The sequence below is a fragment of the Aspergillus flavus genome, chromosome 4 (genome assembly GCF_009017415.1).
Source record: "Aspergillus flavus chromosome 4, complete sequence".
NCBI lineage: Eukaryota > Fungi > Ascomycota > Eurotiomycetes > Eurotiales > Aspergillaceae > Aspergillus > Aspergillus flavus.
In genome coordinates this window covers 1641858-1668702 of record NC_092405.1, presented here as the reverse complement: position 1 = coordinate 1668702, position 26845 = coordinate 1641858, and the positions used below count along the sequence as shown (strand labels likewise).

General features: G+C 48.8%; 10 protein-coding genes across 10 annotated transcripts; 5 read left to right on the top strand and 5 right to left on the bottom strand.

The window, feature by feature from the left end:
• The first annotated feature begins 347 nt into the window (after positions 1 to 347).
• On the top strand, positions 348 to 2137 carry F9C07_2283332 (alpha subunit of isocitrate dehydrogenase). The gene is made up of 6 exons (XM_041291839.2): positions 348 to 539; positions 608 to 673; positions 839 to 925; positions 989 to 1111; positions 1170 to 1889; positions 1952 to 2137. The coding sequence occupies exons 1-6, from the start codon at positions 450 to 452 to the stop codon at positions 2021 to 2023; spliced, it is 1158 nt and encodes a 385-aa protein (XP_041146056.1). The 5' UTR covers positions 348 to 449; the 3' UTR covers positions 2024 to 2137.
• A 71-nt stretch (positions 2138 to 2208) lies between these two features.
• On the bottom strand, positions 2209 to 3582 carry F9C07_2283330 (CT20 family protein; the record flags this gene model as incomplete). The annotated part of the gene is made up of 5 exons (XM_041291846.2): positions 2209 to 2749; positions 2817 to 3009; positions 3072 to 3217; positions 3284 to 3489; positions 3545 to 3582. The coding sequence occupies 5 exons, from the start codon at positions 3580 to 3582 to the stop codon at positions 2400 to 2402; spliced, it is 933 nt and encodes a 310-aa protein (XP_041146055.2). The 3' UTR covers positions 2209 to 2399.
• A 162-nt stretch (positions 3583 to 3744) lies between these two features.
• Positions 3745 to 6683, top strand: F9C07_3767 (putative gamma-tubulin complex component GCP6; the record flags this gene model as incomplete). The annotated part of the gene is made up of 2 exons (XM_041291838.1): positions 3745 to 3865; positions 3937 to 6683. 2 exons carry the CDS (start codon positions 3745 to 3747, stop codon positions 6681 to 6683), a joined length of 2868 nt encoding a protein of 955 aa, XP_041146054.1.
• A 231-nt stretch (positions 6684 to 6914) lies between these two features.
• F9C07_3766 (nitrate reductase NiaD) lies at positions 6915 to 9890 on the bottom strand (the record flags this gene model as incomplete). Its single annotated transcript, XM_041291845.1, has 7 exons — positions 6915 to 7807; positions 7864 to 8487; positions 8547 to 8770; positions 8829 to 9064; positions 9113 to 9371; positions 9422 to 9521; positions 9620 to 9890. The coding sequence occupies 7 exons, from the start codon at positions 9888 to 9890 to the stop codon at positions 6915 to 6917; spliced, it is 2607 nt and encodes an 868-aa protein (XP_041146053.1).
• A 2045-nt stretch (positions 9891 to 11935) lies between these two features.
• On the top strand, positions 11936 to 15459 carry F9C07_3765 (nitrite reductase NiiA). The gene is made up of 8 exons (XM_071511132.1): positions 11936 to 11963; positions 12036 to 12563; positions 12630 to 12712; positions 12764 to 13291; positions 13349 to 13551; positions 13601 to 14073; positions 14131 to 14288; positions 14338 to 15459. Exons 2-8 carry the CDS (start codon positions 12339 to 12341, stop codon positions 15323 to 15325), a joined length of 2658 nt encoding a protein of 885 aa, XP_071366387.1. The 5' UTR covers positions 11936 to 11963; positions 12036 to 12338; the 3' UTR covers positions 15326 to 15459.
• Positions 15460 to 16764: 1305 nt separating this feature from the next.
• F9C07_3764 (nitrate transporter CrnA) lies at positions 16765 to 18505 on the top strand (the record flags this gene model as incomplete). The annotated part of the gene is made up of 5 exons (XM_041291835.1): positions 16765 to 16932; positions 16994 to 17073; positions 17122 to 17397; positions 17462 to 18270; positions 18327 to 18505. 5 exons carry the CDS (start codon positions 16765 to 16767, stop codon positions 18503 to 18505), a joined length of 1512 nt encoding a protein of 503 aa, XP_041146051.1.
• Positions 18506 to 19067: 562 nt separating this feature from the next.
• F9C07_3763 (DUF718 domain protein) lies at positions 19068 to 19487 on the top strand (the record flags this gene model as incomplete). Its single annotated transcript, XM_041291834.1, has 2 exons — positions 19068 to 19194; positions 19267 to 19487. 2 exons carry the CDS (start codon positions 19068 to 19070, stop codon positions 19485 to 19487), a joined length of 348 nt encoding a protein of 115 aa, XP_041146050.1.
• Positions 19488 to 19893: 406 nt separating this feature from the next.
• Positions 19894 to 21271, bottom strand: F9C07_3762 (uncharacterized protein; the record flags this gene model as incomplete). The annotated part of the gene is made up of 3 exons (XM_041285802.2): positions 19894 to 20360; positions 20412 to 20472; positions 20522 to 21271. The coding sequence occupies 3 exons, from the start codon at positions 21269 to 21271 to the stop codon at positions 19894 to 19896; spliced, it is 1278 nt and encodes a 425-aa protein (XP_041146049.2).
• A 56-nt stretch (positions 21272 to 21327) lies between these two features.
• Positions 21328 to 22858, bottom strand: F9C07_2283325 (kinetochore protein fta4). Its single transcript, XM_071510628.1, has 4 exons — positions 22667 to 22858; positions 22386 to 22554; positions 22249 to 22311; positions 21328 to 22192 (listed from the first exon to the last, which is right to left on the bottom strand). The coding sequence occupies exons 1-4, from the start codon at positions 22830 to 22832 to the stop codon at positions 21880 to 21882; spliced, it is 711 nt and encodes a 236-aa protein (XP_071366386.1). The 5' UTR covers positions 22833 to 22858; the 3' UTR covers positions 21328 to 21879.
• Positions 22859 to 23838: 980 nt separating this feature from the next.
• On the bottom strand, positions 23839 to 24626 carry F9C07_2232406 (uncharacterized protein; the record flags this gene model as incomplete). Its single annotated transcript, XM_071509906.1, has 2 exons — positions 23839 to 24245; positions 24437 to 24626. The coding sequence occupies 2 exons, from the start codon at positions 24624 to 24626 to the stop codon at positions 23839 to 23841; spliced, it is 597 nt and encodes a 198-aa protein (XP_071366385.1).
• Between the last annotated feature and the right edge of the window lie 2219 nt (positions 24627 to 26845).

Genomic DNA, 26845 nt, shown 5'->3' with positions numbered 1-26845 from the left:
TCCGCGCGCTTAGTCTAGGAGGGGGCAGGTGACCGATCAACCGCCGGGGGGAGAACGATCCAGGAGGCCACATGCAGGGAAGCACGTAGCCGCACAGGTGGGGAAATCTCGGGCGCCAGACGATAGGTTAGGTTTAGGGGGTAGTTTTGGCAAAATTACAATGAAATAATAATGACAATGAACGAGGTGTGGTGACCCGTGACCCGTCACTTGTTATCTGATCTAGGAAAGGACACCAAGTGGATTCTGGGCAGCCAAACACGGAATCCATGCCATGCCGGTCGGTCGGCAGCGGCGGTGCCGAGAGAGGTCAAGATTGGCCTGAGGAACCTTCTCTCACTTCCCGCACAAGCAACCCGCCGCCTTTCTTCTTTCTCTCCTTCTCATCCTCCACATACTCTCCTCTCCAGCCCTGTGTTGTTCGTCGCTGACCCCGGGGATCTCTCACAATGTTTGCCACTAGGAACTTCGCTCTCCCTGCCCGCCAATGCTTGCGGAGCACTCGTGTCTCCCCACGCATTGCTTCGCCCTTGTCGCAGGTATACCATGTCCATTTCCATCTCCGGCCCGACCGTCAATTCTTGCGTAGCTAACCTAGTTTACCTAGCTCCGTGGTTATGCCGCTGCTACCGACGAGCGTGTCGCTAAGTTCAAGGGCCAGAAGGACACCGATGTATGTTGCGCCCCGAAGACCGCGAATTTTTTTTCCCTCTCGGATTTTTCTTCCCTTGGTCCGGCGTCTCCCGCCAGAAATCATTGGACGATCGATCTATACACGATCCAAAACTGAACTCATCACCTCCAAACAAGCTTTCTGATGGAAATGTTATCTTTATAGGGAAAGTACACTGTCACTCTGATTGAGGGTGATGGCATTGGTCCTGAGATCTCGCAGTCCGTTAAGGACATCTTCGCTGCCGCAAACGTAATGTTTCCTCCCTCCCGGCTGCTCGTAGTTTCTAAGACGCGCCACTAAATCTACTTATAGGCCCCCATCAAGTGGGAGCCAGTCGATGTTACTCCTATCTTGAAGGATGGAAAGACCGCCATTCCCGATGAAGCCATTGAGAGCGTGAAGAGGAACTACGTCGCCCTCAAGGGACCCCTTGCTGTATGTCAACGCTCTCGTGCGTCATGGAAATCTTTTGCTGAGCCGAAAAAATTTTTAGACTCCCGTTGGCAAGGGACACGTTTCTCTGAACCTTACTCTCCGCCGCACCTTCAACCTTTTCGCCAACGTGCGTCCTTGCCGTTCCGTTGCTGGCTACGAGACCCCCTACGACAACGTCGATACCGTCCTGATCCGTGAGAACACCGAGGGTGAATACTCTGGCATTGAGCACGTCGTCGTCGATGGCGTTGTGCAGAGCATTAAGCTCATCACAAAGGAGGCCTCTGAGAGAGTTCTGCGCTTTGCCTTCCAATACGCTCGTTCCATCAACAAGAAGAAGGTCCGCGTCGTGCACAAGGCTACCATCATGAAGATGTCCGATGGTCTCTTCTTGAACCTCGCCCGTGATATTGCCAAGGAGTTCCCCGATATCGAATTCGACGCAGAGCTGCTGGACAACTCTTGCCTCAAGATCGTCACTGACCCCACGCCTTACAACGACAAGGTTCTTGTCATGCCTAACCTCTACGGTGACATTCTTTCCGACATGTGCGCCGGTCTGATCGGTGGTCTTGGTCTCACTCCCTCCGGTAACATCGGTAACGAGTGCTCCATTTTCGAGGCTGTCCACGGCTCTGCCCCCGACATTGCCGGCAAGGGCCTCGCTAACCCCACTGCTCTGCTTCTGAGCAGTATCATGATGCTGCAGCACATGAACCTCGGCGAGCATGCTGCTCGTATCCAGAAGGCCACTTTTGATACCCTTGCCGAAGGAAAGGTAAGCTGATCTGGATACTAATCCCTGTTCGCTAGTGGGCCACATTTATTAACTTTATATAGACTCTCACTGGTGACTTGGGCGGCAAGGCCAAGACCCACGAGTATGCTGAGGCCATCATGAAGCGTCTGTAAGGGATTCGGTTTGCACCGTGTACTATTTCCCTTGATTGTCTCCTTTTAGCCTGTGAATGACTAGAACAAATGTAGTGACCTATTTATACGTACAATGTATTTATTTAGATTCCATTTCTCTTGCAATGTATCTCGTTCTCGATCGTAATTTTAACCCCATCAATTGGCACAATCGCTTGGTGACTGAAACACATTTATCGAGAGAGCATCGCGTTCTGTTGACCGATTGCCAGCCGAAACTAATTCTAGTGAAATTTTGAAGTAGATTAAGTGTGATGATAAATCTGCTATATGTGAACGTAAAAGAAACGCCTGCCCTGAGTCCTCCAAAGGTATCAATGTTCAAACCATCATGATATTAAAGTACACATTAAAACTACCGTCGTCGACCGCCTCTTCTAGTTCCTGTGCCACTACTTCTCTTCTCCTTTTGTTTTGTTCGAGTTGTCTGGGCTCGTGTGCTTCGTGCTGTTGGAGAGCCTCCTGTATCCTCTTCGGCTTCTTCGTCACCTTCGCTGTCGTCTTTCGCCGCGTCCGAACCTTCTTCGTCCCCTTCTTCATTCGCACCAGCATCCTCAGAGTCGCCTTCTTCTTCCCCTGTGCCTAGACTCCTCCTCGGAGCCTCAATTTCTACTTGAAGCCGTGAAGACCGAGCACCTCGAGCCGGTTGGCGGCCTCCACGACCTGACTTCCTACCTCTTGACGGCGCCGGAGAGGATCGGGGCTCTAAATGCGTATAGTAGTCAGAATTCAGGTATCACTCGGGAAAAAACGATGAATCAGTAGGGCGCACCATCTGTGTCGGCTACCGTGCTACCTCGCCTAGATTCGGCGTGGGCACTAAGAACGGGCGAAGCGGAACCTTCCATTGCTAACCTCCTCTCAAACATCAATTCGCCGTATTCATCTTCAGGAAGCTCAAATGGACAGTAAAGCTCTTTCGAGCCATCAACATCATCGGAAGTATCTGTGATCAGAGAATCCTCCTGCACAGAAAAGCGCAAATGTTAGCTATCTATGACCAACGTAGGCAGCTGTCGTTACGTACCCGCTCATCGAGTGCTGGGAGGTTATATAACGTCCCTAGTTTTTTCCAGATCCCAGGTATCCGTGTATGTTCCGCGTGGGCAGGTGCATAGCCTTGACTTTTCATGAACTCGGAGATAGCGATCATGCGGAAGTGCTTGTGCATTCCTTCGACGGGACAGATGGATTAGCAGAAGTCGGTTTGCTGAAGCGACACTTGGGATAGCTACGAACCAACCGGCTTCCATTTGATTATACCCTTTAGTAGCGCAGTTTCCTGTTCATCCGTCCATGGGTCCGTCACCGGGTCGTAATCCGTGTTGGGCTGAGCTGCGCTATCACTGGCGGGGGTGTTCGCGGAAGGTTGAGCGGCTTCGGATTGAGCGGTAAGCTTAGGCTTCTTCCTGGGGGGCATATTGATTGTTTCGCATAACACTCTTCTATTCCGTGTTATTCAGTGACGAATGGGATCCTCTGTACTGTAACGCGACACACGTGGGGAGCTGGTGTAGACCGTGTCGCGACAATTTCATTCTGCTTCGGTTTCCCAAACAAGCGGTGGTCCGAGCGTGACCTGGGGGGGACGCTAGCACAATTTAAGGCTAGTGAGGCGTGATCTCGCGCCGCCAACGCGTCGTCAGCTGATAACGATTTGCTTCTATGGCGTCAGTCTTTAGAGCAGTCCGTGTCATACGATGGAGCAGGAAGATTATGATACGGACCCATTCTCTAGTGAGAATTTGTGGAGGCTATCGAAGTTCACTCTGCAGTCGCTGCAACCACTAGAACGACTACCCTGGAACGAAGAGTTGCCAGGTGCGTATCATTGTTTGGGGTGTTTATACGTCCAATTTCGAATACTAACTACTAGTATTCGCTTTTACTAGATCTCACTGGGGGTTTCTTCAGGAGTCCTCTAGAATTACTCAATGAAGATTGTTTTAGTTCAAGCCAGTTGAATCTTTTTGAAACCGATGTATTCGATCCAGATTTGCTACCGGAATCAACAACCGATGCGTCAAGCGAAACTTCTGCCGAACCGAGCATCGCACGCTCGGAAAGAGGAGATGGGTCAGAGGATATCTGGGTGTTGAATGACGTGGATGTCAAGTTTGACGGCAAACGATTTTTGAAGACGTGGGAAAACTGTCAAAATCGATTGTATCAAGAACCCACATCCGCATATTTTAGTGAATCGGGGTCTAGAGGATTCGACGCATCGTTGGCAAATCAGGCTGCGACGAACGGGCTCGGGAAATTAGGCCGTGTGGCTCGAAATGATGTCTTTTTACGGTCCCTATTTCGACTAGGTCTTGGTTGGAGCTCATTATTTTTTCGATACAATAGGGAGCGCCAAATGTTCGAGCGGGTTTTTGACGACATTCGCCTCTCAGGTGTTAGTGTCGCTGCGCTTAATAGCTTGACTGATGAGATGATCCAATGCGGCACGGATATGCAGCGGGTGCGAAACTTTGTTGGCAAAGCTCCATCCAAGTCAACTAAACTCTCCGCTCTTTCTACACTTTCGAGCGCCGTAGCCGTCGTCATTTACATCGTTGAAAAGCGGCTTCTCAGGGATGCTGACAATATACTGTCCCTCATCCAGGTTAGAGCCCTGTTTCAACGATGCGGTGAACTGGCTGGTGTTTTGGCAGACCTGGTCGAAGCTGTCGAAGGGGTTGTGTCGGATGCTCAGATATTCTCCATCGTTCTTGAAAAGGCCGCCCATTATTCCCAAACATTCGGCCATATGGAGGATCTCTTCCGCGAGATTGTTATCCGGACAGTGTATCCGTTTCTGGAGCATGCGGAGACTTGGATTGGCCTCCGCTTGGAGGCGTCGACATTGAAGGAGCTGGCGGCAAACGGCAGAAGCTTTGTAGTTTTGGAGCCCTCAGAAGAGAATCCGAAAACGACCTCCTCTCAATCAACAAGGCTTGAGTACAGATATAACCCCGCCGAGATGCCATCATTCATTCCTACAGACCAAGCAGAGTTGATTTTCGAAAGTGGACGAAGCCTACGCCTGCTTAAACGATTCCATCCGCAGCATCCAATTGCGAGTGACGAAATTTGCAACGGCGATGTCCCCAGGCTCAGCTGTGCTAGCACGTGGACAGATATTGAAAGGATACAAGAAAAAGCAAAGATCTACGAAAATAGACTTCGGTCTGAAATACTCAGGTATAATCGTGGTCGCCCCTCTGCAACGAAAAATTTGATAATCAATTCCCAGCCTCCTGCCCATACTGAAGCGAGTGATACACTTAAAGATACCTTTGACCTATTTGACATTGATGACGCGCAAAACATGACTGGATTGCTCGCAAACCCTTCCTCCATAGAGAAAGACGAGCTCTCCCGATTGATTGAGCAAGGGAACCACAAAGATCTTGAAGTACCTGAGGATCATAGGTGTAATTTCGGCCCAGAATTAGCTTCTGCCCTTTATCTGTCCCTTGCACCACTTCTTTCGTCCCAGGCATTGTTGATTGACTTCTCTTGTCTTCACCTGCTGTTCAAGGAGCACAAACTCCGGTATCACCTATCTCTGCAATGGCGGTTCCAGCTTCTTGGGGATGGTTTCTTCACCTCCCTTCTGTCGCACGCTCTCTTTGACCCGGAGATGCAGAGCGGCGAGCGAAAATCTGGTGTTGTCCGTAGTAGTGTCCACACTGGTTTGCGGTTAGGGAGCCGTGACACTTGGCCTCCAGCAAGCTCGGAGTTGCGCTTGGTGCTCATTGGGCTCCTTAGTGAGTGTCACGGCTTTGATGATCGCTCAGAAAGTTCAGCGGGTAATGAGCCCCGCAAGGAGAGGGAACTTCCTGGCGGCCTCAGTTTCTCGATTCGAGAGTTGACTGCTGAAGAAGTTACCAAATGCAAGGATCCAAACGCAATCGAAGCTTTGGATTTCCTACGTCTTCAATACAAACCATCAGACGTCCTGGAAGCTATCATTACGTCGCGATCGCTTAACAAGTATGATCGTCTTTTCAAGCATCTGCTTCGACTCCTTCGAATGGTTTCGGTCGTCAAAGGTCTCATTCGTGATTCTACGGGGAGAGACTCCCTATCTGGGCACCCTCGAAACGTGTACCAGAAATTTCGCATTGACTGCCAGCATTTCGTGCTCTCATTGAGTGATTATTGCTTTCATGTCGGCATTGGCTCGACTTGGCAGCGGTTCCAAGATAGCCTGGCTAAGATTGAACGCTGCCTCGACCGCGGTGATATTGATGGCACGATAGAAGCAGCACATTCTGTCCCTAGACTTAGAGATTATCATGAAGATATTCTCGATCAAATGCTTTTTGCGCTCTTTCTCAGCAAAAGACATGCTGATGCAGCGAAGCTGCTGGAAAGTATTTTCGGTACGATTTTGACATTTGCTCCATTGTCGAGGATGGATGGAACGAGCGGCGTGCGCCACGAAAGTGAGGCTATTGCCTATCAGCTCTTTGCTACATTCCGGAAACAAACATCCCTTTTTGTGAATTATCTACGCAACTTAGATGGCGTGAACGCATCTTCAAAGTCTTTCGGCAGGTCCGGCACGACTTTTGCATCCAGAGAAGCGCCTACATGTGTATTCGACCACCTCCTAGCGCGCTTGGATATGAGGAAATATTACTGAGAGTCGAAAACAAGCTCCACCGCACCAGCTCTTCTTGGAGTTTTATATTAAAGAATATTCCCAGCTCGTTGTATTATTCTTTTTCTACCGTGCTAATGTATCAAGGACTTTGGTACCTATTAACGTTATTATTCGTGTGCTATTCCCAAACATAACCCTGTATATGTTTCGAACGCCGTTATGACCCATGTCTTACATACTCATTAAATCATTCCCTTGGATAATCCCAATTTAGAAGAAGTGAAGGTCTGATTCTTTCCATCCTTCCGCCAACAGTATCCTCCGAGCCGATTCTTCCATGGCTGGCGGACCACAAATCAGGACCATACTCTCATCTTCTGGAGCCGCGTACTCCTTTAGGAGCTCTTCGGATATGCGTCCTCGGCGGCCAGTCCATGAGTCCGGCGCTTTGGATAGGGTGTGTATTATATTACACCTTCTGCTGTCGGTTGCCATGAAGCCGTCGAGCTCAGCCCGGCAAAGGATATCTTCCTCCTGTCTGTTTCCATTGAGGACTGTACAAGAGGTGGGATCTTGCCGGTCCTGAACCACGGCGCGCAAGACCTGGAAGATCGGTGTGATACCGGTTCCTCCACAAATCATCTTAAACGACCGAACATGGCGTTCCTTCCCACTTATGACAACTCGTCCATTTCCAAGGTATTCGAATCTGCCTGTCGGACCCTTGCATTCCACCACGGAGCCCAATGGCAGCCTATCCAGGGCCATCGTCATCTTGCCGCCTGCCGAGGTGGCTGTTGCAAAGTATACTTTAACCAGCAAGTCCACGGTCCCTTTCTGGCTGGTTTCAGAAATTGGGGTGTATGAGCGGATGATGGCTTCGTTGTTGGATGATGTGTCGAGGACTTTGATCATAAGATGCTGGCCGACTGGTAAACCCAATGTTTGATCTTCGTGTTCCAATTTGAAACTAAATATTCGTGTATCCCAGGATATGTCTTTCCTTTCTTTCAATGTTGCCTTTGTCCAAGACCGTGATTGGAGGAACACTGGGCGAATTTCATCGGTGGAGGATGATGCATCATCCTTGAGTGCTTTTAAACCTTCCGGATTCATCGTTCCAATATGGTACTCAGGCATCATCGCCTTTGCCGTCTCGCTATCTATGGATAGGTGTCAATAGATGGTACAATTGCAGTGTGATATTTTTGGGACTCACGAATAGCAAGGAATTCCTCAGAGACATCCAGACCAGCAGAGGAGATAATACTCTGCGCTCCGCCAGGGTGGCCTTCAAGAAATGCTTGACCATCATACACTTCTCCATTCACGATGAACCATGGCTTCTCATCGCAGGAATTCTCCTTGAATTCTTCAAAACCAATCACTCGGCTTAGCCCGTCTTTCTTCATATTAATGTCTTGCACGGGCTCCGGCTCCGTCGGCTCCTCTCCTTCGTGTCTTTCTCCCCAGTTACCATTCGTCAGGTCACCCCCAGCCTTTTTGACGCGTTCCATCCATCCTGTAGGCATACTAGGGTGGGTAGGGTGCTCGAATCTCAAGTTCCCGTTTTCCTTCGTAATTGTAACCCGGAACCACGGGTTGTTCATCATTCCGAGAACGGACCAGTACATATCGCGAGGCTGCACGCCCAATGCTTCGTCCATGGCTCTTACAAGGATGGCATCACTGTTCTCAAGCTCTGGGATGGTGATGCTTAGAGACCAAAAACACCAGCAGAAGCAAGTTTCGCGCCAGTACATATCTACTTTGCCTCCAAAAAGCTCGCCTTCAAAATCACGATACTTGTCTTCGGCATATTCGATTTCCGCCAATCTCCAAGCTATAAGTCCGTTAGCTTTGATAAGCATTCTCACACATCGAGCGAGCGAGGGTGCGTACATTTGCCTTTGTCTAGGGATATTTCTACCCTGGTAACCCTGCGGCCCCCACCGGCGTATGCATATCCTCTGACAGTATATGACGGCCCTGCCGACAGGAGATTTAAGACCTCATTGTTTTGGGGATATGCAACGGCGGAGTTGGTGTTTAGGTCATAAATCGCATACCGCTCATCGTGCCACCAATTTCGGTTATTTGATGCCATCTCAGGCGAGACCATTGTTCTGGGTTAGGGAGTTAGACAAATGATGGAAATATAAAATAAGTGCCCTTTAGACATACGGTAAGACGCGGTTGTCATTGATATGGTACCAGTTGTCGCTTGGTGCATCGGTCAAGATCAGCCTCTTCAGCCACTTAACACTTCGTCCTCCTATTTGACCGGGCACGACGGCCCTCAGCGGACGACCATGATCTGGGCGAAGAGACTCCCCGTTCATTTTATGTGCAAGCATGATCCCCCTGTTGGGGTCCAGGGCCCAGTTCAATTTAATAGATGTGCCGTAGTGACCATTGGGCTGCGGCGAACTTAGCAATTATCATCATAAGATAGAGGTACAGCATACCAGCTTATCCGCTCCTTCCATACAGACGTATTTCGCTTTACGCAGGGGTTTCGCACTGCGGAGAATATCCGCCAGCAATGGGCCAGTGAAGAGGGCAGTCGATAGTCCCGCCGATCCCCAGGAAAAACCTTTCGTTTTACGTACAATGTTTTGCTCTTTGCGTCGATTGCCAGCACATACGAGGGTGATAGGCGCCGTTATTTGGTCGTACTGCTGCAACACTTGTCGGAAGTTTAGTACCAAAGGCTTCTCTACCAGTCTATACTTTGGTTAGCGGATGTTTGGCAGAGAACCTAGCACTATACTAACCCTTCGATGCTAATTTCCCAGTGAGGGATATCTTCATCCTTGATATGAGGGACTGGGCCATGATTTCGAACATAGAAGAGCTCCGGCGATGTTAAAAACCCTTTCAGAGTGTGAGAATGTAATGGCTCAAGGGGACAAGCATGACAGCCGGTGCAAGCAACCTGATAAGGATAGGAGTGGAGCAGTTATAACTCATACCTTCTTTATACAGATCTGTGAGAGGTGGCTCAACATTAAACGGATGAACACCCGTTAATCTGATAAGCCGAGGGTCACGAGGAACATGGCTATCTGGAGTTCCTTTATCTACGCTCAGCACTTCTGTCGGCCGTTTTGATGGCGGTGGCAGAGGGATATCAGACAGGTCTCTCGTCGAGATCTCTTCGCTTTCGATTTTGATCTGACCTGTCTTAAGAACGAGGTCAGTTGGGACGAGCGCATCCGTCCGAACCTCGGTGATGGTTGCCATGTTACCGGCAGGGAAGGCCAATGAAAGTAAAACTACGAGGGAGGGAGCATGAACAAGGATGCTGAGTATGAATAAGTCGAATGGTCAGCCAGTGCATTGACTCCAAATAAGGAGGCAATCCACCACACTAAAATACTCTTGCCTATCGTATGATGGCACGCAGTACGTGTTACCCATGCGCGGGCAGTGGACATTCTATTAGGTCACGGCAGTAACTCCTTGTTACCATATAACGCCTCGGAGAAAGGTCACAATAAGCAATGCTCCTAGGAACCCACCAGCGATTTCCGCGGAGTCCCAAAATCAGCTCATTCTGGGAGGTGGGACGCTCGAAATTAGGGCAAGCCTTCAGGCTGGACGGCGTCCCACCGCTTAACCAAGCGTTGAGGCAAATAAATCGCGTTGACCCACACAACACTCTCGAGGCTTCAGCCATTTGTCCGCTCAACCTTGCAGGATTTCTTTTTCGTCATATTAATTGGTTCTTTGAAGAATGATGGAGACAATGCCGTGAAGCCATGTGCAACTTCCAATTAGAAGTGTTGTTGCTTATCGTCCGAATGAGCCTGGTTCGCGTGGAGAATGGGCCAGATGGGAGCTCACGGCTGTTAGAGCGGAGCTACTACTCTGTACGTACCCTTCAAAGGAATTCTCGGTAAGTTGGTTAGAGGGATATTGCTCACGTTTAATTGGCAGTCCAGGATCCTTTAAATCCAGGCAAAAATCGCTCGATCTGGCTTTTTTTGCCAATCTTGAAGTCTACCGTATACTTGTAGTTACACCCTTGAGGATTTACCACATGAGAAGAACACCAACCTAACTGCATGATTTAAAACGCCATTGCTATGATGCTTGAAGAGTGCCGGATATATCGGCATCTAACTTAGGATTTGTCTTACGTACAATATTTATGACCTGTGGTGAAACCTGAGGCAACAAGGGGGCGCGATTTACCAGACTGGCGTTCACATACCAATCCAGTGCTTAATTGTAGGTCTCATGGGTGGAATGAGATGACCTTCCCTTTCATCTATTCTTAAGAGGAACAGGGATGGTACCCACACCATACCCCGGAGAGCTCGTGATGTAATAGACCCTTTCGTAGTATGCGGGTTTTTATTGAGATGCCGATATGCAAACTTGTAGTAAGACTAATAATAACAGGTGCAATTAATTGAATTTGGGGCCTGTTAAGCTTTTCGTCCGACCACCAGTGACGTCCGTCCGATAAGCCGGGAACGATCGATAAGGAGGCTATCCCGTCGATCCTGACTAACCTTTTCCAGTTGTTCCTTAACTTTGCACCATCTCCGCGGAGGAATCCCTGACCCAATCTTATGGTGAGGTGCTATCGTCCTTATCAATCCCTGTCACGATTGCCGATAACCCGTCCACATCCGATCATGGAGATTACCATTGGGTGTGTCGCTGCATCTGCTGCGAAACCGCTTCGATGACCATCAACCATGAGGTGATTCGATAGTCAAACATCTCGCCACGACCTCATGGTGTCCACGGAGATGAGAGGCCCGATCCTGGATCTTGGCACCAGTAGGGTCTTGCCATATCGGATGATAGATCATGGGGGACATACTCCTTGATAAATAAAAACGTCCGCCAACACCGTGCGTTGGGCGTTGAATCTCTTCCACAGTGCTATCCATCCCGGACACAATGCCTCTCCTAGAAGCGCCCAGGAATGGGGGCGCAGTCAACAATGGCGTCCTTAGCGGGGTGTCGCATTCTCAGAGCTTTGGCATTGACACAGAGAGTCACTTGGATGACCCTAACAGACGCCAACAGATAGTGGTGGTGGGACTGGGAATGGTGGCTATTTCCTTCCTGTAGGTGCACCGAAGGGGGACGAGGCGATGGTCAATAATACAGTTCGGGTACTGACGATACCCCCCTTCTCCGTTTAGTGAGAAACTGGTCAAGCAAGATTCAGAGAGGAGAAAGTACGATATCGTTGTGATCGGCGAAGAACCTCACGTTGCTTACAACCGAGTCGGCCTTTCCTCGTTTTTCGAACATCGCAATATCGAGGACCTCTACCTCAACCCGAAAGAATGGGTGAGTATATCACAGCTTTCCCTGCGAACTTAGTGCAGCATTCGTGCTGACGTCAATGGATTAATCCATTAGTACGGATCGTTCAAAGATCGATCGTTCGACTATCATCTGAACACCAGAGTAACCGATATATTTCCTGACCGCAAGACGGTAAAAACCTCAACGGGTGACATAATCGCCTACGATCTTCTTGTTCTCGCTACCGGCTCTGATGCGGTGCTTCCCACTCACACTCCCGGCTATGACGCCAACGGGGTTTTTGTCTACAGAACGATATCGGACCTCGAGCGCCTTATCGAATTTGCCTCTAATCACAAGGGCGAGACGGCAACTACTGTCGGAGGTGGCCTGCTGGGACTCGAAGCTGCCAAAGCAATGACGGATCTAGAAGATTTCGGCAAGGTCAAGCTCATTGACCGCAACAAGTGGGTACTAGCAAGACAACTAGACGGCGATGCCGGTACCCTAGTGACGCGGAAAATCAGAGAACTGGGCTTGGATGTGATGCACCAGAAGCGAGTAGCGAAAATTAAGACGGATGACAACAACAATGTCACGGGTATCGTCTTTGAGGATGGGGAAGAAATAGATTGCTGCTGCGTCTGTTTTGCTGTACGCCGTCTAATCTCATCTCACGTACTTTCAGTTTGCTAACATTACGTATAGATCGGAGTACGACCTAGAGACGAGTTGGGGACGACTGCTGGTATTCAGTGCGCTTCACGGGGTGGGTTTGTTATCAATGAAAGGTAACAATCATCGTTATGTTAAGTCTTCTATCATCTAATCTGATCTTATAGTCTGCAAACTTCGATTCCCGAGATTTACGCTATCGGAGAGTGTGCAAGCTGGGAAAACCAGACGTTTGGTATTATTGCACCTGGCATTGAAATGGCAGATGTGCTAGCGTTCAATTTGACCAATCCCGATAAGGAACCAAAGAGCTTCAGAAGACCGGATTTAAGCACTAAGCTGAAGCTCTTGGGAGTGGATGTCGCCAGTTTTGGTGACTTTTTTGCGGATCGCGATGGCCCCAAGTTCTTGCCAGGCCGTCGACCATCAGTCGCAACCATTCCGCGGGTGAAAGACACGACGGAAAAGGAGTCACCAGTGAAGGCTCTCACGTACAAGGATCCTTTTGGTGGTGTCTATAAGAAGTATCTATTCACTATGGACGGCAAATACCTACTTGGAGGAATGATGATCGGTGATACAAAGGACTATATCAAACTGAACCAAATGGTGAAGAGCCAAAAAGAGCTCGAAGTTCCTCCGAGCCAGTTCATTCTGGGAGCTCAAAATGGTGGGGAAGAAAACGGTGACGACCTGTGAGCTTTCTCTCAGATGTCCGTGTATAACGGGTCTGCTAACTATCATTCGTACAGAGCCGACGATACCCAAGTTTGCTCGTGTCACAACGTTACCAAAGGTGACATCGTCGAAAGTGTCAAGAGTGGCACATGCAAGTCAATTGGAGAGGTAAAGTCATGCACAAAGGCAGGCACTGGCTGTGGAGGCTGTATGCCGTTAGTGCAATCAATTTTCAATAAGACCATGCTTGATATGGGTCAGGAGGTTTCGAATAACTGTAGGTATCCTTGTCCCTTGGTTGTGGTTTCTCTCTAAACTTTATACAGTATGCGTGCATATTCCACATTCACGCGCTGACCTCTACAATATCGTCGCAATCAAACAACTGAAAACATTCGAAGACATCATGAAGGCAGTCGGAAGAAACCCCGATTCTCTTGGGTGCGAGCTATGCAAGCCTGCCATAGCGTCAATCCTTTCGAGTCTCTTCAATGGGCACATCATGGACCACGAATACCATGAGTTGCAAGAAACGAATGACAGATTCCTCGCTAACATCCAACGCAATGGAACTTTCTCTGTGGTCCCTCGAGTTCCCGGTGGTGAAATCACTGCAGACAAGCTTATTGCTATCGGACAGGTGGCCAAGAAATATAACCTTTACTGCAAGATCACAGGTGGCCAGCGTATCGACATGTTTGGAGCCAAGAAACAGGATCTGCTTGATATCTGGACAGAATTAGTCAATGCCGGCATGGAAAGTGGTCACGCTTATGCCAAATCTCTCCGGACAATCAAGGTACGTGAACACTATCTGTTGCCATGTCTTCTACATGGAACTAATTGGTACTTCTAGAGCTGCGTTGGGACTACCTGGTGTCGTTTCGGTATCGGAGACAGTGTCGGAATGGCTATTAGACTCGAGGAACGCTACAAAAGTGTTCGATCTCCTCACAAGCTCAAGGGCGCCGTGTCCGGTTGCGTGAGAGAATGTGCTGAAGCACAAAACAAAGAGTATGCTTGCTTCTCTCGAATTTTAGGTTCCGAAACTAACGCACTTCAGCTTTGGTTTGATCTCTACAGAAAAAGGGTTCAATATCTTCGTAGGCGGGAATGGCGGCGCGAAGCCTAGACATTCAGAACTACTCGCCAAGGATGTGCCACCAGATATGGTCATTCCAATCATTGATCGCTATCTCATCTTCTACATTCGAACAGCAGATAAGCTGCAGCGAACTGCTCGGTGGATCGAGAATCTCCCTGGGGGGATCAATTACCTCCGGGAAGTCGTCATCGACGACAAACTGGGAATCTGCGCTGAGATGGAGCAGCAAATGCAGGAGTTGGTAGACAGCTATTTCTGCGAGTGGACCGAGACTATCCGCAACCCGAAGCGCCGCAAATACTTCCAGCAGTTTGCCAACACCGATGAAACGGTTGACACGGTGGAACTTGTCAAAGAACGTGATCAAGAGCGGCCCACCTACTGGCCGAGCGAGGGCGCAAAGGAGGACTTCAAGGGACATCAGTGGTCGGCTCTCTCATGGCAGCCGATCATCAAAGCTGATCACTTCTCCGATGGACCTCCTGCGATCTCTTCCGCCAATGTCAAGCGGGGCGATACTCAGCTGGCAATCTTCAAGGTCAAGGGCAAGTACTACGCAACGCAACAGATGTGTCCTCACAAGCGTGCCTTTGTCCTGTCCGATGGCCTGATTGGCGACGATGACGCCGGCAAATACTGGGTATCCTGTCCATATCACAAGCGTAATTTCGAGCTCAATGGCGAGCAAGCCGGCCGTTGTTCAAACGATGAGGCTATGAATATCGCAACTTTCCCGGTTGAGGAACGGGACGATGGCTGGATCTACTTGAAGTTACCTCCCGTTGAGGAGCTGGACTCTGTGCTGGGGACAGAAAAATGGAAGGTAAAGAAAGGAGAAGCACCAGATCCATTCCAGAAGTGTGATAAGAAGTATAAGGGGACGAGAGGCAAGAAGGTGGGTGATAGACCCAGCCCGACCAAACAATCTAAGACGATTGACTGGTAATGGAACCTATGTGATACGCGTTACGAGCCTTGATATTTGGTGTTGTGGATCTTGCCGGGCGGGCCTTTATCTGTTCTTCTTCATTCTACTGTATATAGATTCAACTAGCTAGTAGCTAATTCATGAACTATGAGCTGCCAATTACCTCTTCCAATTCTTAATAAGACAGTCTTACTAGTTCCGACTCTAACCAAGAATGTACGACCATCGCCACAACTGTTCATCTGAATTATCCCGCTATTAAAGATTACCTACTAGTCTGTAGACGATACCTCTGGAGGTATAGCCAAGAAGGCATCAGAGGACCCATTAGTATCTTAGGGCAGGCAACGTCACGTTACCGACAAACTTTCTGGCCGGCTCATTGTCCAATCCTATTTGACGGATTTCATTCTTGACGCTTATCTCTCAGAGGTGAGATAGCAGTGGATCCGACCCGACCCAAATCTCTCATTATCTATACTCATGATAGTATCCGGGACCCATAGACGATCCTTTACAGCCCCATCGGGTGCTATAAGAAGTGGGCTCTTCCCTTGATATCTCCGCGGACCTCGATCGAATATGTCTCGCTATTCTCGTGCTCTTCGTTGCCTTGATCCGGGAAGATTAGGGACATGAATGTTAGCCCAAACTTCATGTGGCGCTCATCCTGGGTCTCAGCGTCCATCAGTATCCAATGAGAAACGCTTGGTTTATCAATTGAAAGAGAATCTTGGCTGGTGTCGATCTTGGACCACGCTCCTTCGCCTCCTGGGTCCCACGGTCTGCGTCCGAGGGTCATACAGGGCAACCAGACCTGAAGGCCGCGGAGTTATTGCAAGACAGAGAGGGTCTTATCGGTCTGACACTGTTAGTCGAGGGCTCAGCGCCGGCAGATATCCCCCGGGTGGCCTTATCTTCGCTGACCAAACATGGTTTCTCTATTAGCCACACCCGTTAGGCTGGAAAGCCCAGTCCCAATCGACCCTTTGCTTTGTCCACATCGAAAGTCTGGACAGAGCCTTGAGGATCGTCCAATCAAAGCTCCGAGATATACTTGCTTTTGTGACTCCATGATATCCTATCTATCAACCTTACGATTAATAGCCAAGCGATGTCATATTACCATAATATCTAATCTAGTGTTTCGATGCGTCAGTGGCATGCCATGCCATAGAGCCTATGCCTTCAGAAAGTTAAACATTCCTGGGCATCCAAGATTTACCGAAATCAAATCTTATATGATATGCCTGCATTTGTTTACACTCGCCAATATCTGTCAAAGAGTCTATATATGAGATCTAATTCCCTGTCTAGAGCTATCTAAATCACAGCTCCACTTCTTAACAAACCCTGGTGGTGACATTGATACCCTACACTTATAGTTATTGATATTCTGTACAATCATTCTATCTGTTATCCTTTAGCTACATTCTACTGGGGCTGCCAGCTCGGAGATGGACTCCGTTAAACTACTCTTCCTCTCTCCGGAGGTCAACCCAAGTAACCGAAAGGCCAGGTCCATCCCGATACTCAACCCATTCGACAAATATGGACGGGTCTACTTCTTCTCATGGCTTGGATTTATGGTTGCATTCCTATCGTGGTATGCATTTCCGCCTCTGGTAAGTTCTCTCTATCTTCGATTCCGAGCAGTGAGTGAGATAGGACTCTAACGATCTGTAGTTGACTGTTACGATCCGAAAAGACTTGAAGATGACGCAGCCCGAAGTCGCCAACTCAAACATTGTTGCTCTTCTAGCGACGTAAGATATCCCAATGAATAGATTCAGCACTCTAGCTAACATGTCCAGATTACTTGTTCGATTCGTCGCAGGGCCGCTCTGCGACCGGTTCGGTCCTCGTCTAGTATTCATTGGCCTCCTGCTGTGTGGTTCTATTCCAACTGCGATGGCCGGGCTTGTTACTAATGCCCAAGGACTGATTGCCTTACGCTTCTTTGTCGGCATCCTAGGAGGCACATTTGTCCCTTGCCAAGTCTGGTGTACTGGGTTCTTTGACAAGAAGATTGTTGGAACCGCCAACTCCCTGGCTGCAGGATGGGGAAATGCCGGCGGCGGCATCACATAGTATGTACTTTTCTCGCATAAGAAGCTCACCAACAACCAACTAACAAGCTTTCTTGCTCGCCAGCTTCGTCATGCCCGCCATCTTCGACTCACTCGTCCACAACCAAGGCCTCCCAGCCCACAAGGCCTGGCGAGTAGCCTACATCGTGCCATTTATCATCATCGTCGTCATAGCCGTCGCAATGTTCTTCACCTGCGAAGACACCCCAACAGGAAAATGGTCCGAACGCCATCTCTGGGCCGAAGAGACCAGCAGATTTGAGGGGAACATCGTCAACATTAACTCCGGCATCTCTTCCAGCCATCCATCCAGCCCACCCTCCACAACCAACATTGTGGCCGACCTCGAAAAGAAAGGCAACCCCTCCCCACCTGAGTCCATAGCCCCAATGCCGGGCCAGCTCGAATCCCTCCGCACCGACACCGTCGTAGCCCCAACCTTCAAAGAAGCCATGAACGTCCTCCTCAGCCTCTCCACCGCCGCCGTCGCAATCCCCTACGCCTGCTCCTTCGGCGCCGAGCTCGCCATCAACTCCATCCTCGGCGACTTCTACGCAGAAAACTTCCCCTACATGGGCCAAACCAAGACAGGCCAGTGGGCCGCCATGTTCGGTCTTCTCAACGTCATCTGCCGCCCGGCTGGGGGATTCATCGCAGACCTCCTCTACCGGCACACACAATCCGTCTGGTCCAAGAAGATCCTCCTCTCCTTCCTGGGCGTAGGAATGGGCGCCTTCCAGCTCGCGCTCGGATTCTCTAATCCCAAAAGCGAAGCCACCATGTTCGGGCTCACAGCTGGCCTCGCGTTCTTCCTAGAGGCGTGTAACGGAGCCAACTTCGCCGTGGTACCACACGTCCACCCCTTCGCTAATGGTATGCTTCCCCCTCCCCCACCAAACAAAACAAAAACTAACAATAAAAAAAAAAAGGCATCGTCTCCGGCGCTGTAGGCGGAATGGGCAACCTAGGAGGTATCATCTTCGCCATCATATTCCGGTACAACGGCTCGCACTACGCACGCTCACTCTGGATTATCGGGATCATTGCCATCGCGGCCAATCTAGCTGTTTCTTGGATTCGGCCGGTACCAAGACCTCAGATGGTATAATTTTATTTTTCGGGTTTTTTTCTAGATGAGTTATGAGGATTATATGGTTGTAAATTTTCGGGAGTTATCGGGAGTATCCAATGGCGTTGTACAATTTTAATATAAATATCTGAATTCAGCCTTATTGAATTATGACATATGTATAGTTATAATACAATTCTCTAGTTCCACCAGTATATAATGTAGTGGAGCGTAGTGTAGTATACTAGCATGGGGAATATTAGTATAGTTCTATCTCGGGCTAAAACCCCCCGAAAGTGGATTCCCAATGCATCAATCAAAGACATGTATATTGTATCAATAAACCGAGGGTCCTCTTTTCCCAGGTTTATAATATCAGCTTCTCCCTTCTTCACTTGAATCCAATTACCATAAGTTAAACACACTACAAGTTCACCCGCAAACCATACCCAGGTATATCATCCACCTTTCTTCACCACCCACACCACCAACCATAACTAAACTCTACAAACCAGACCACACACCCCGACCATATATAACCCGAGTTACAACATCCACATTACACCAACACCAGAAACACTTTTTGAAGAAATATAGCAAAATGCCCGTCCGCCGAATCGCCCAAATAGTCCACCTGAAGCCGTCCGCCCTGGCAGCCTACAAAGAATGTCACGCGAATGTGTGGCCCGAGGTACTCCAGCAGATTAAGGAGTGTAATATCCGGGATTGTATGTAGCAGTGGCCCTTGACTGAGTCTCTTGGAAATGGTGATTGTGGTGTAGCTAATGAGGATTGTTTAGATTCTATTTTCTTTGATAATGATCGGACTTTGTTTGCAACGTTTAAGTATGTCGGGGATGATTTCGAGGGTGATATGGAGAAGATGAAGGCGAATCCTAAGGTGAGGGAGTGGTGGGCGATGACGGATGGGATGCAGGAGAGTCCGACTCCTGGGGCTGTGGGGAGTGCGGAGGGACCTTCTTGGTGGAAGCCTTTGGAGGAGGTTTTCTATACGGATTAAGCGAATAAATACTTTACGATTACAACACGAAATTGATGCATGAGAAAGAGTTATTTATCTCATCGGCGGGACAAGGTCTACCGCTGCTAGTGGCGAGATTAATTAAGACAGCGCCGGGCGCAAAAGATTCGTAGCTAGATATTTCCAAAGATTTCCAGACAATGACCAGCAAATCCGGACACCCCAAGAAATTATCTATCCAGACTCCGTATCCTTGCCGGCATATGCTCCAAATGCTATGATACAGGAACGAGTAAGAAGGATATGAAGGGTATCAGCACCAGGATATTCCGTCGCCGCCCAAGAGCCGCTCCAAAACGCCCTGTCAAGAGAACAAAAGGATATGGAAAGGAAATTGTCGTCGCTCATTAAGTAGAAACCGGAATGTAACCGACTAGAGAGTCAGCTACTCCCCAGGGGCAGGACCTCCGGGCACATCCTTCAGGATCTCCCATCCGTATTCCTCCTCTGGTCTCTCCGGCTCCATACCAAGAGCATTGCGGTAGGCACGGACTTCGTTCTGGAGCCCAGCCACGACGCGGATCGGCACATTCTCTTCTTCGCAGCGAATACGATAGGCAGTACGGATCATCTCCGCACATTTCATGGTTTGATTATGCCAGTGATCACGCTCCAGGCGGCTCTGCAGATGCGCATCGCGTTCGTTTTGGAGGAGATTGTTGTAGTGTCGTTTCTGCGCCAGATACTGCAAGTTGTTGTTCTGGCAGTAGTTACGGATTTGTTCGACCATTGTACCAACTGCCTGTTCGTATTCCCCAATAAGCTTTGTGTTTTCTTCCTGTTCGTTTCGCAAGACCTCGTTCAGGCGCTTTTCTCTGGCCAGGGCACGCTCTAGCTCGGTGATACGGGCAGCTGTGGGTTTTGTCAGTGGCTACATGTGCAGATGTTGAGTGGGAACCCTACCGGAGATCTCGCCGTTGACTTGTTGCAAGCTTGGAGAGGTGCCTTCCGAGGCAGAGCGTCGCTAGATGATCGTTAGCTCAGTGCGCGACTAAGGGTGGCGCTAGACATACCATGACCTCCTCAGCGCTGGAGACGATACTTTGTGTCATCTGACGATTGTTTTTCAAAACCTCGCTCAGCTCCAGGACCATATCGTACAGATGATGGAGATCCATTTGGTGGCCAGCATTCAGAGGAATCCCCGCATTCATGCCAGCGATCCCAGCACCATTGACCTGACTAGGAGTGTGAGACATAGCGGGAGACATTGACTGACGAGGCACGTTGGTCATATTTGATTGGTTACTCGCGTTACTCGCGTTGTCGACGCTGCTCGAGAAGGAACCAGAGTCGGGGGTACTGCCACTATTCATGGACCGAGCGACTGCTTCAAAGTCGCGGTTTAGACTCTCCAACTGAGGGTCAAAAGAGGGGTCAACCGCAGGCGAGGAAGCTTCGTCGTCAAATCCAAAGCCAGGAGTGTCGATGCCTAAAACGTCCCTCCGAAAGCGCTCCAAGTCCAGACGAGTTACGTGGGTGGAACGCCGACGGTGGCCAGGCACGAAAGATCGCCTAGCGGGAGTCTCGGGGGTAGTTTCACCGATGATGATAGGCTGGTTAGGGGCAACAACGGACTCAGTAAGGATAGCGAGAGAATGAGTCAGAGAGACAGGAAGAAGAAATCGTACTGTACGTGAGGGAGTGGTAGTTTGTTCAGCATGTTCAGCAGTATCACCTTCACTATCGCCGAACTGGTCAAGCACCGGACTTTCGGAAGCTGGGTTCCGATCTTCCGGATCTCCCTCCAAGGCGGTCAGCATTCTGCTGTGCATCTCTTGAAACCCTGTCCTGTTTGGCTGGTGATCCCATGGAATATCCCCAAGGATATCTAAGCAATATCTTAACAATCAAGGGGGAGGAATGAAGGTCTTCCGTACAAGCGTGAATGTGTTGGTGGTAGTGAATAGTATGAACAAAAATATTGCAAGGCAGTGCAGCCGAGCAGGTAGGGAGTCCCTTTGCTTTTCCTCCTCTGTGTTTGACCTTCACTGGCACCTTCTGTGAGTGGTGCAGCTGCGGTGATTTTCTTACAATGACCTTCCATCCCTTGCACTGCTGAAGAAAGTAATGGGCCCTGTTAAATTTAGGACCGCGCTTTCTCATTTGGAGGATAAGATTGAGATCTACTGATTATGTCGACATTCCATACATTTACATTCACATCTACATAAATCTAGAGTCATCATTACAGCCTCGACCGCTTTTGCCCCGTACATTTCATTATTTTTCTTTCTCTTTTATTATTTCGATTGTTTTTTTTTTTTTCTTTCTTTCTTTCTTTTTCCCCGTTTCCCTTGTTTCCTTTCAACCTTTGATGCCATTGTAATTTCCTCCTCGCCTTTGTTTTTACCATGTTCAATCACATTCCTCACCCCGTCATGTCAAGGAGAGCTTCCAGCTTTCGGTCCGAGTCCAACTGATATGAAGCCGGATCCTCCTGACTATCAAAACGCTTCTTGCTATGCTGGATGCGACCTCCCACCCGCGCAACGAGCATCCTCATCTTCTCCAATTCCTGCACCAGTTCGCCATCCCGAGTAATTAGGTTCGGCTGAATATTCTGCTGTGGTTCCTGAAACGGTTCCAAGAGGCGTTGTAACCGGCGTAACTGTTCCAGACGCCGTCGTTGCTGCTGTCGCTGGTTGTCGAGAGTGACCAGGCGTTCCCGTAACTTCTGATACCTGTAACCGCCTCCTGTCAGCCGGATGAAACCCAAATCACCACATTGTAATCTAACCTGAGACGTTCTTCCTCGCTTGCGGACTGGTCCTCGAGTTCCACGGGGAGCTGTGTAAGATTCCTGGTACACGTCAGTCGATGAGTAGGGGCATTCGCGGTCGGGAGAGACGGAGGTCTAAGAAAGTTGCGACTTACAAATGGTTGGACAAATCGACCGTCTTCTCAATGCCTCTCTCAAATGAGTTCTGATCACGTATCGCGTCATTCACGGACGTCCAGTAGAGGCTTGCGATTTGCTGTGCGACATGTTGGATCGCCTGGGAGGAGTACACGATGCGATTATGCTGCTTCAATGCGCTATTTACTACAGCCCATTTAGCAAGGAAAAAAAGAATGCCAGATCAACATGGAGCTCCAAACGCAGTCAATAGCACAGGACCACGACCGTAGCCAAGCAGGTATTCCACGAACCGTACATTTTTGTAGGACATCCCCGACCACCTTATCGCTCAGGTCATCCTCCTCCGAGGCAGCGGCATAGCTTCTCCAATCCTCGGGCGCCTCGAGGCTTTCGGATAGGATGCGCACCTGCGCCCGGATGAAGGAGGATTTCAGTTCGGAAATGGTACGCGTTGAGTCCATTTCCCCATCGCGCCGACTTCATTGTCCGTCGCAGTCGCGATCGTTTGACGCTAGTGCTGTGCTATCGATAACGGGTCACGTGTCGATCCTGCTAGGTAAGGGTCTGTACTAGTCGTAATATCAATACCGTTACTATTCTTGTACACGGAGTATTTTCCCCTTGCGTTCGTAGACAACTGTCGACAGACAAGGGAGTGAGCAATCAGAAAGTCTGTGTTTGACGTGACAGTTGTCAAGATATAAGCAATAACACCAGCTCCGAGAAGAATCGGTAGTGATGGGTAGTCTACGTATCAAATGAAAACAGTCAGGTGCTTTATATAGCGTCTGGGCATTCCGAAAAAGTGAAGATATATATCCTGGCTATGACTTCAGATACTTTGTACCAGGATTAGTTGAAGCAGCAATTTGGCATGCCTGTCTAAGAATGAAAACAAATACATAGATCAAATAATATAACTATTTCCTCTTACGCCTCTATGTTAGAAGTGCTATATAGACAGCGCAGGTAAAATCAAAAACATAAAACATGTAATGCTAGCGGGTCTACGGTGATGCCATGATTATGAAGAGCCAAAGAATGCCTCCAGAGGTGGAACATAAGGCACGGATTGTAACATCTCAGGTTTTTCCCTTATATAGTCTTAAATTGAGGGTCCAAATATCCACCGCCCGGATGGTCTAGTGGTATGATTCGCGCTTAGGGTCAACCCTGAAGCATACAATTGCGCGAAGCCCAAAGCTATAACACCACTGCCATTTTAGGGTTTTCCCTCATATAACCCTAATTTGAAGTCACATAATGCCCGGATGGGCAGTTTGATATATTTGTGCTCAATATATGCCTATATGAATGGGAAAGCAACATCAACCTGCCAACCAAGGTTGAAATAGGTGGGGTGAGTCCGCCGTATTGTCAACTCTATAATGGTGGCAGATCCGACAGTTGCCATTGCACTGCCGTATACAGTCCTAGTTGGAGTAACAGCTAAAATCGTAGCAGAACTCAAGCCCGCTTCGTACGTATATTGTCTAGGTCGTAGGTCACCAACCAATCGCCGAGGGCCCCATGGTCAGGCAGTTTAAGCTCTGGGTTGTGTCTGTTCATTCCCCTTGCAAACAGCACCCTGGCATAGAGGGGGTCAAAAACGAATGTCGTTTCACCTGTCACAGAGTTTTTCAATTCCGCCGTAGCCGAAACATCGTCTATGGCGACGTACTCCTCTGTGTTCGGCACGGTTGCTTTCTCAATTTGTTCCTTCACGTGCTTTACAGTCTCAGGATCGAACCGGGTGTCGATGAAGTATAACTTGTTTGGACCGGCCGCTGCCACGTATGGAGTATCTGGCGCCACAACTTGGAGACCATATCCTGTGTCGATAACTTTTGGTACGTAGCTGCCCCGGTATTCTTCTTGGAAGGTTGGTGAGCCCTCGCATGGTCGGAACGGGTTCAGGAGTTAGGTACACAAAGTTCATCTCTTTATAACCGTAGCCCGGCACCCTTCGGCACCCTTATCTAACATGCTCAGGATGTTCCGACATCCCTGTTCAACCGGCCCGGCACATCCCGATACCCTTTGTTCGACGTTGTTTAAAACGGACCATCATTGTTCCTCAGTGTCACATATGCACTCGGGCTTAGCCGATCTAGGTATGGAAGATAACGAGGTCCAGAATCGTGGCGATGCAACTGAGACATGCGGACCTGTGCCTGTAGTGGATCGCGCTCGTGGCCATCAATGAATTGTGTGTTTCTTGAATACATAATGCTGCCTATCTGTCCAATGTCCATTTCCAATTCATCCCAGGGTGCTATTGGCCGGACCGATCTGATATATCCAGTCGGATTTCGTCACTTGGTCATGCAAAGAATGAATGAAGTGCAGGTACTATGGCCAGTGCCGCTGCTTTCCAGGTATCAGACCTAGATGTGCCGACTGCAATGGGGAATATTCGATAGGGCATCCATCCAAATTAGAATCAGAAATCAGAAATGCCTCTTGAATTACTTAGAATACTTTATACACTTATAATTTCCGGTGTTGAACAACTCTGTTGTACCTTTCATCACTAGCTAAACCCTCTTTTTGTGGCATATCTCATTCTCCTTCTTTTCTATATCTTGCTGGTCTGTGATAAAGCCACGTACTATTGTTGCTATTACGTTATGGCAATGACTTCATATAACCACAACACTTCTCTCTGATTAGAAGTGCACTGTATCTATATGTCAGGGTGGATCGAAGTCTGCTTCGATGGACTTGCAGCAGACAATGTGGATACTACTTCTAGGGGAGTGAACCGGGGCTCAGTAGTACAGCCCGAAATCCGAACGTAGTCTGGATACAGAACGTTGTGAGTGAAAACAGTCTCAATCGTACTGCACTTGTCTTCTCAGGAGTCTGACACGCAGTATGCCGACATTTCGATTTGCTTTTTACTTTGTGTGTGACGCGATATGTATGTACATACATACTTCTTACTTCGGTGGCATGAGGATCTGTATATATGCTATACTAGTGTTAATTTCTTGTTTTGCATAACCATAGTATACATCCAGAATAGGGATACTGTCAGTGAGCCTCATCTAACATTGCACCACAAGGGGTGTCTGATGACTTGGCCAATGTCTCGGAGTTTGCCCCTGGCCAAGACATCTAATTCTCCGCGATGTCAGATTCGACGACCGTCTAGATCTTCGAAAAGGGATACATATACGACATTTGTCGTACAAAATATCTGGGCGTCTTATCATATGATATGTAGCCATCAATCTAAAACGCGAATTAACGTCGCGTTCGAAGGTAGTATCCGCCGTAAACTCGCGCGAGTGAACTTTTCGAGTGAGCCTCCCTGATTATCGCAGATGTAGATACGGACGAGAGAAACGGGGACTCTCACCCAGTGCAAGAAGGATCGCTGCTATGGCAAAGCATTTACTTAAAGACTCGGAAACCTCAAGCAGAATGTCTGCTGCGATCCGCAAAGGCTATTTTACCTACGGAAAGTTCACCGACTGTAAGTCCACCAATTTTCACATTATCTGGACTAAACCAAGAGTGGAAGTAATATTGTGAGGAAAGAGTGGCTTCCACCTATAGAAATAACTGTATCTTAGGTGAATCGAAGTTGCGTGGTCATCCTTGGTGTCCGTCGAAAGTGTCCAAGGCTCGATAGATGAGATGATGATGCTACCTGTACTTCGACTATAGGACCTGATGCTCTTCGGAGCGGTGACAACGCCAATGAGTCGACGGCTTGGACAGATAGAGAAACACTTTCGGATTTGTGGAGTGACAAATTAAGAAATGAGATTGTCTAGCCACTTTGTTGCAGTGTCAGACACAGTTGAACAAGATTTGAAGTGCTATAGACCTAGATGCCGTTTGTCCTAGGTCATACCGTAGAAAGTCTCTCCAGAAAGGCATTTGATATTGAAGCGGGGAAGCTCTGACACGCGATGTCACTTATAATATCATCCCATATTGACACGGAGGTATCGTGATTGGAGGCTACCAGGAGGACAGGCTGCACAAGGGTGGCTATGTATGGCTTGGGCCCCTATCCGGAACGTATTGCCCCTTGTTAATGAATTGATACAGACGGCCGCGCGCATTAAGCTGCATTTAGCATACAACAATGTCAGCTTATATGTTACATTCAAGCGTTTGCTTCCCCGCGTTTCCTTCTGTCTGAGCATGGGATGTCTTAGAGCTTTGACTATAAGTATGTGGGCTCATGCTTTAGGGACTTCTATATCATCTTAACACCGAGACTTCAAGGCCAGACCTGCTAGCTATTAGGAGAATCCATTGATTCCATTTTCTCTCCTTAAAATGAAGATCTACATACCCTTGGCCCTTCTATTTGCAGCCTTGGCTATTGCTGCTCCAGCAGAGACGGACACAGATGATTCTGTCTCGACGGATGCTGAAGCTGCTCCGAACTATTGCCGCGATGTCACTCGATATAATAAGTGTCTTAGGGTAGAGAACCCTCCCATCACGTTGT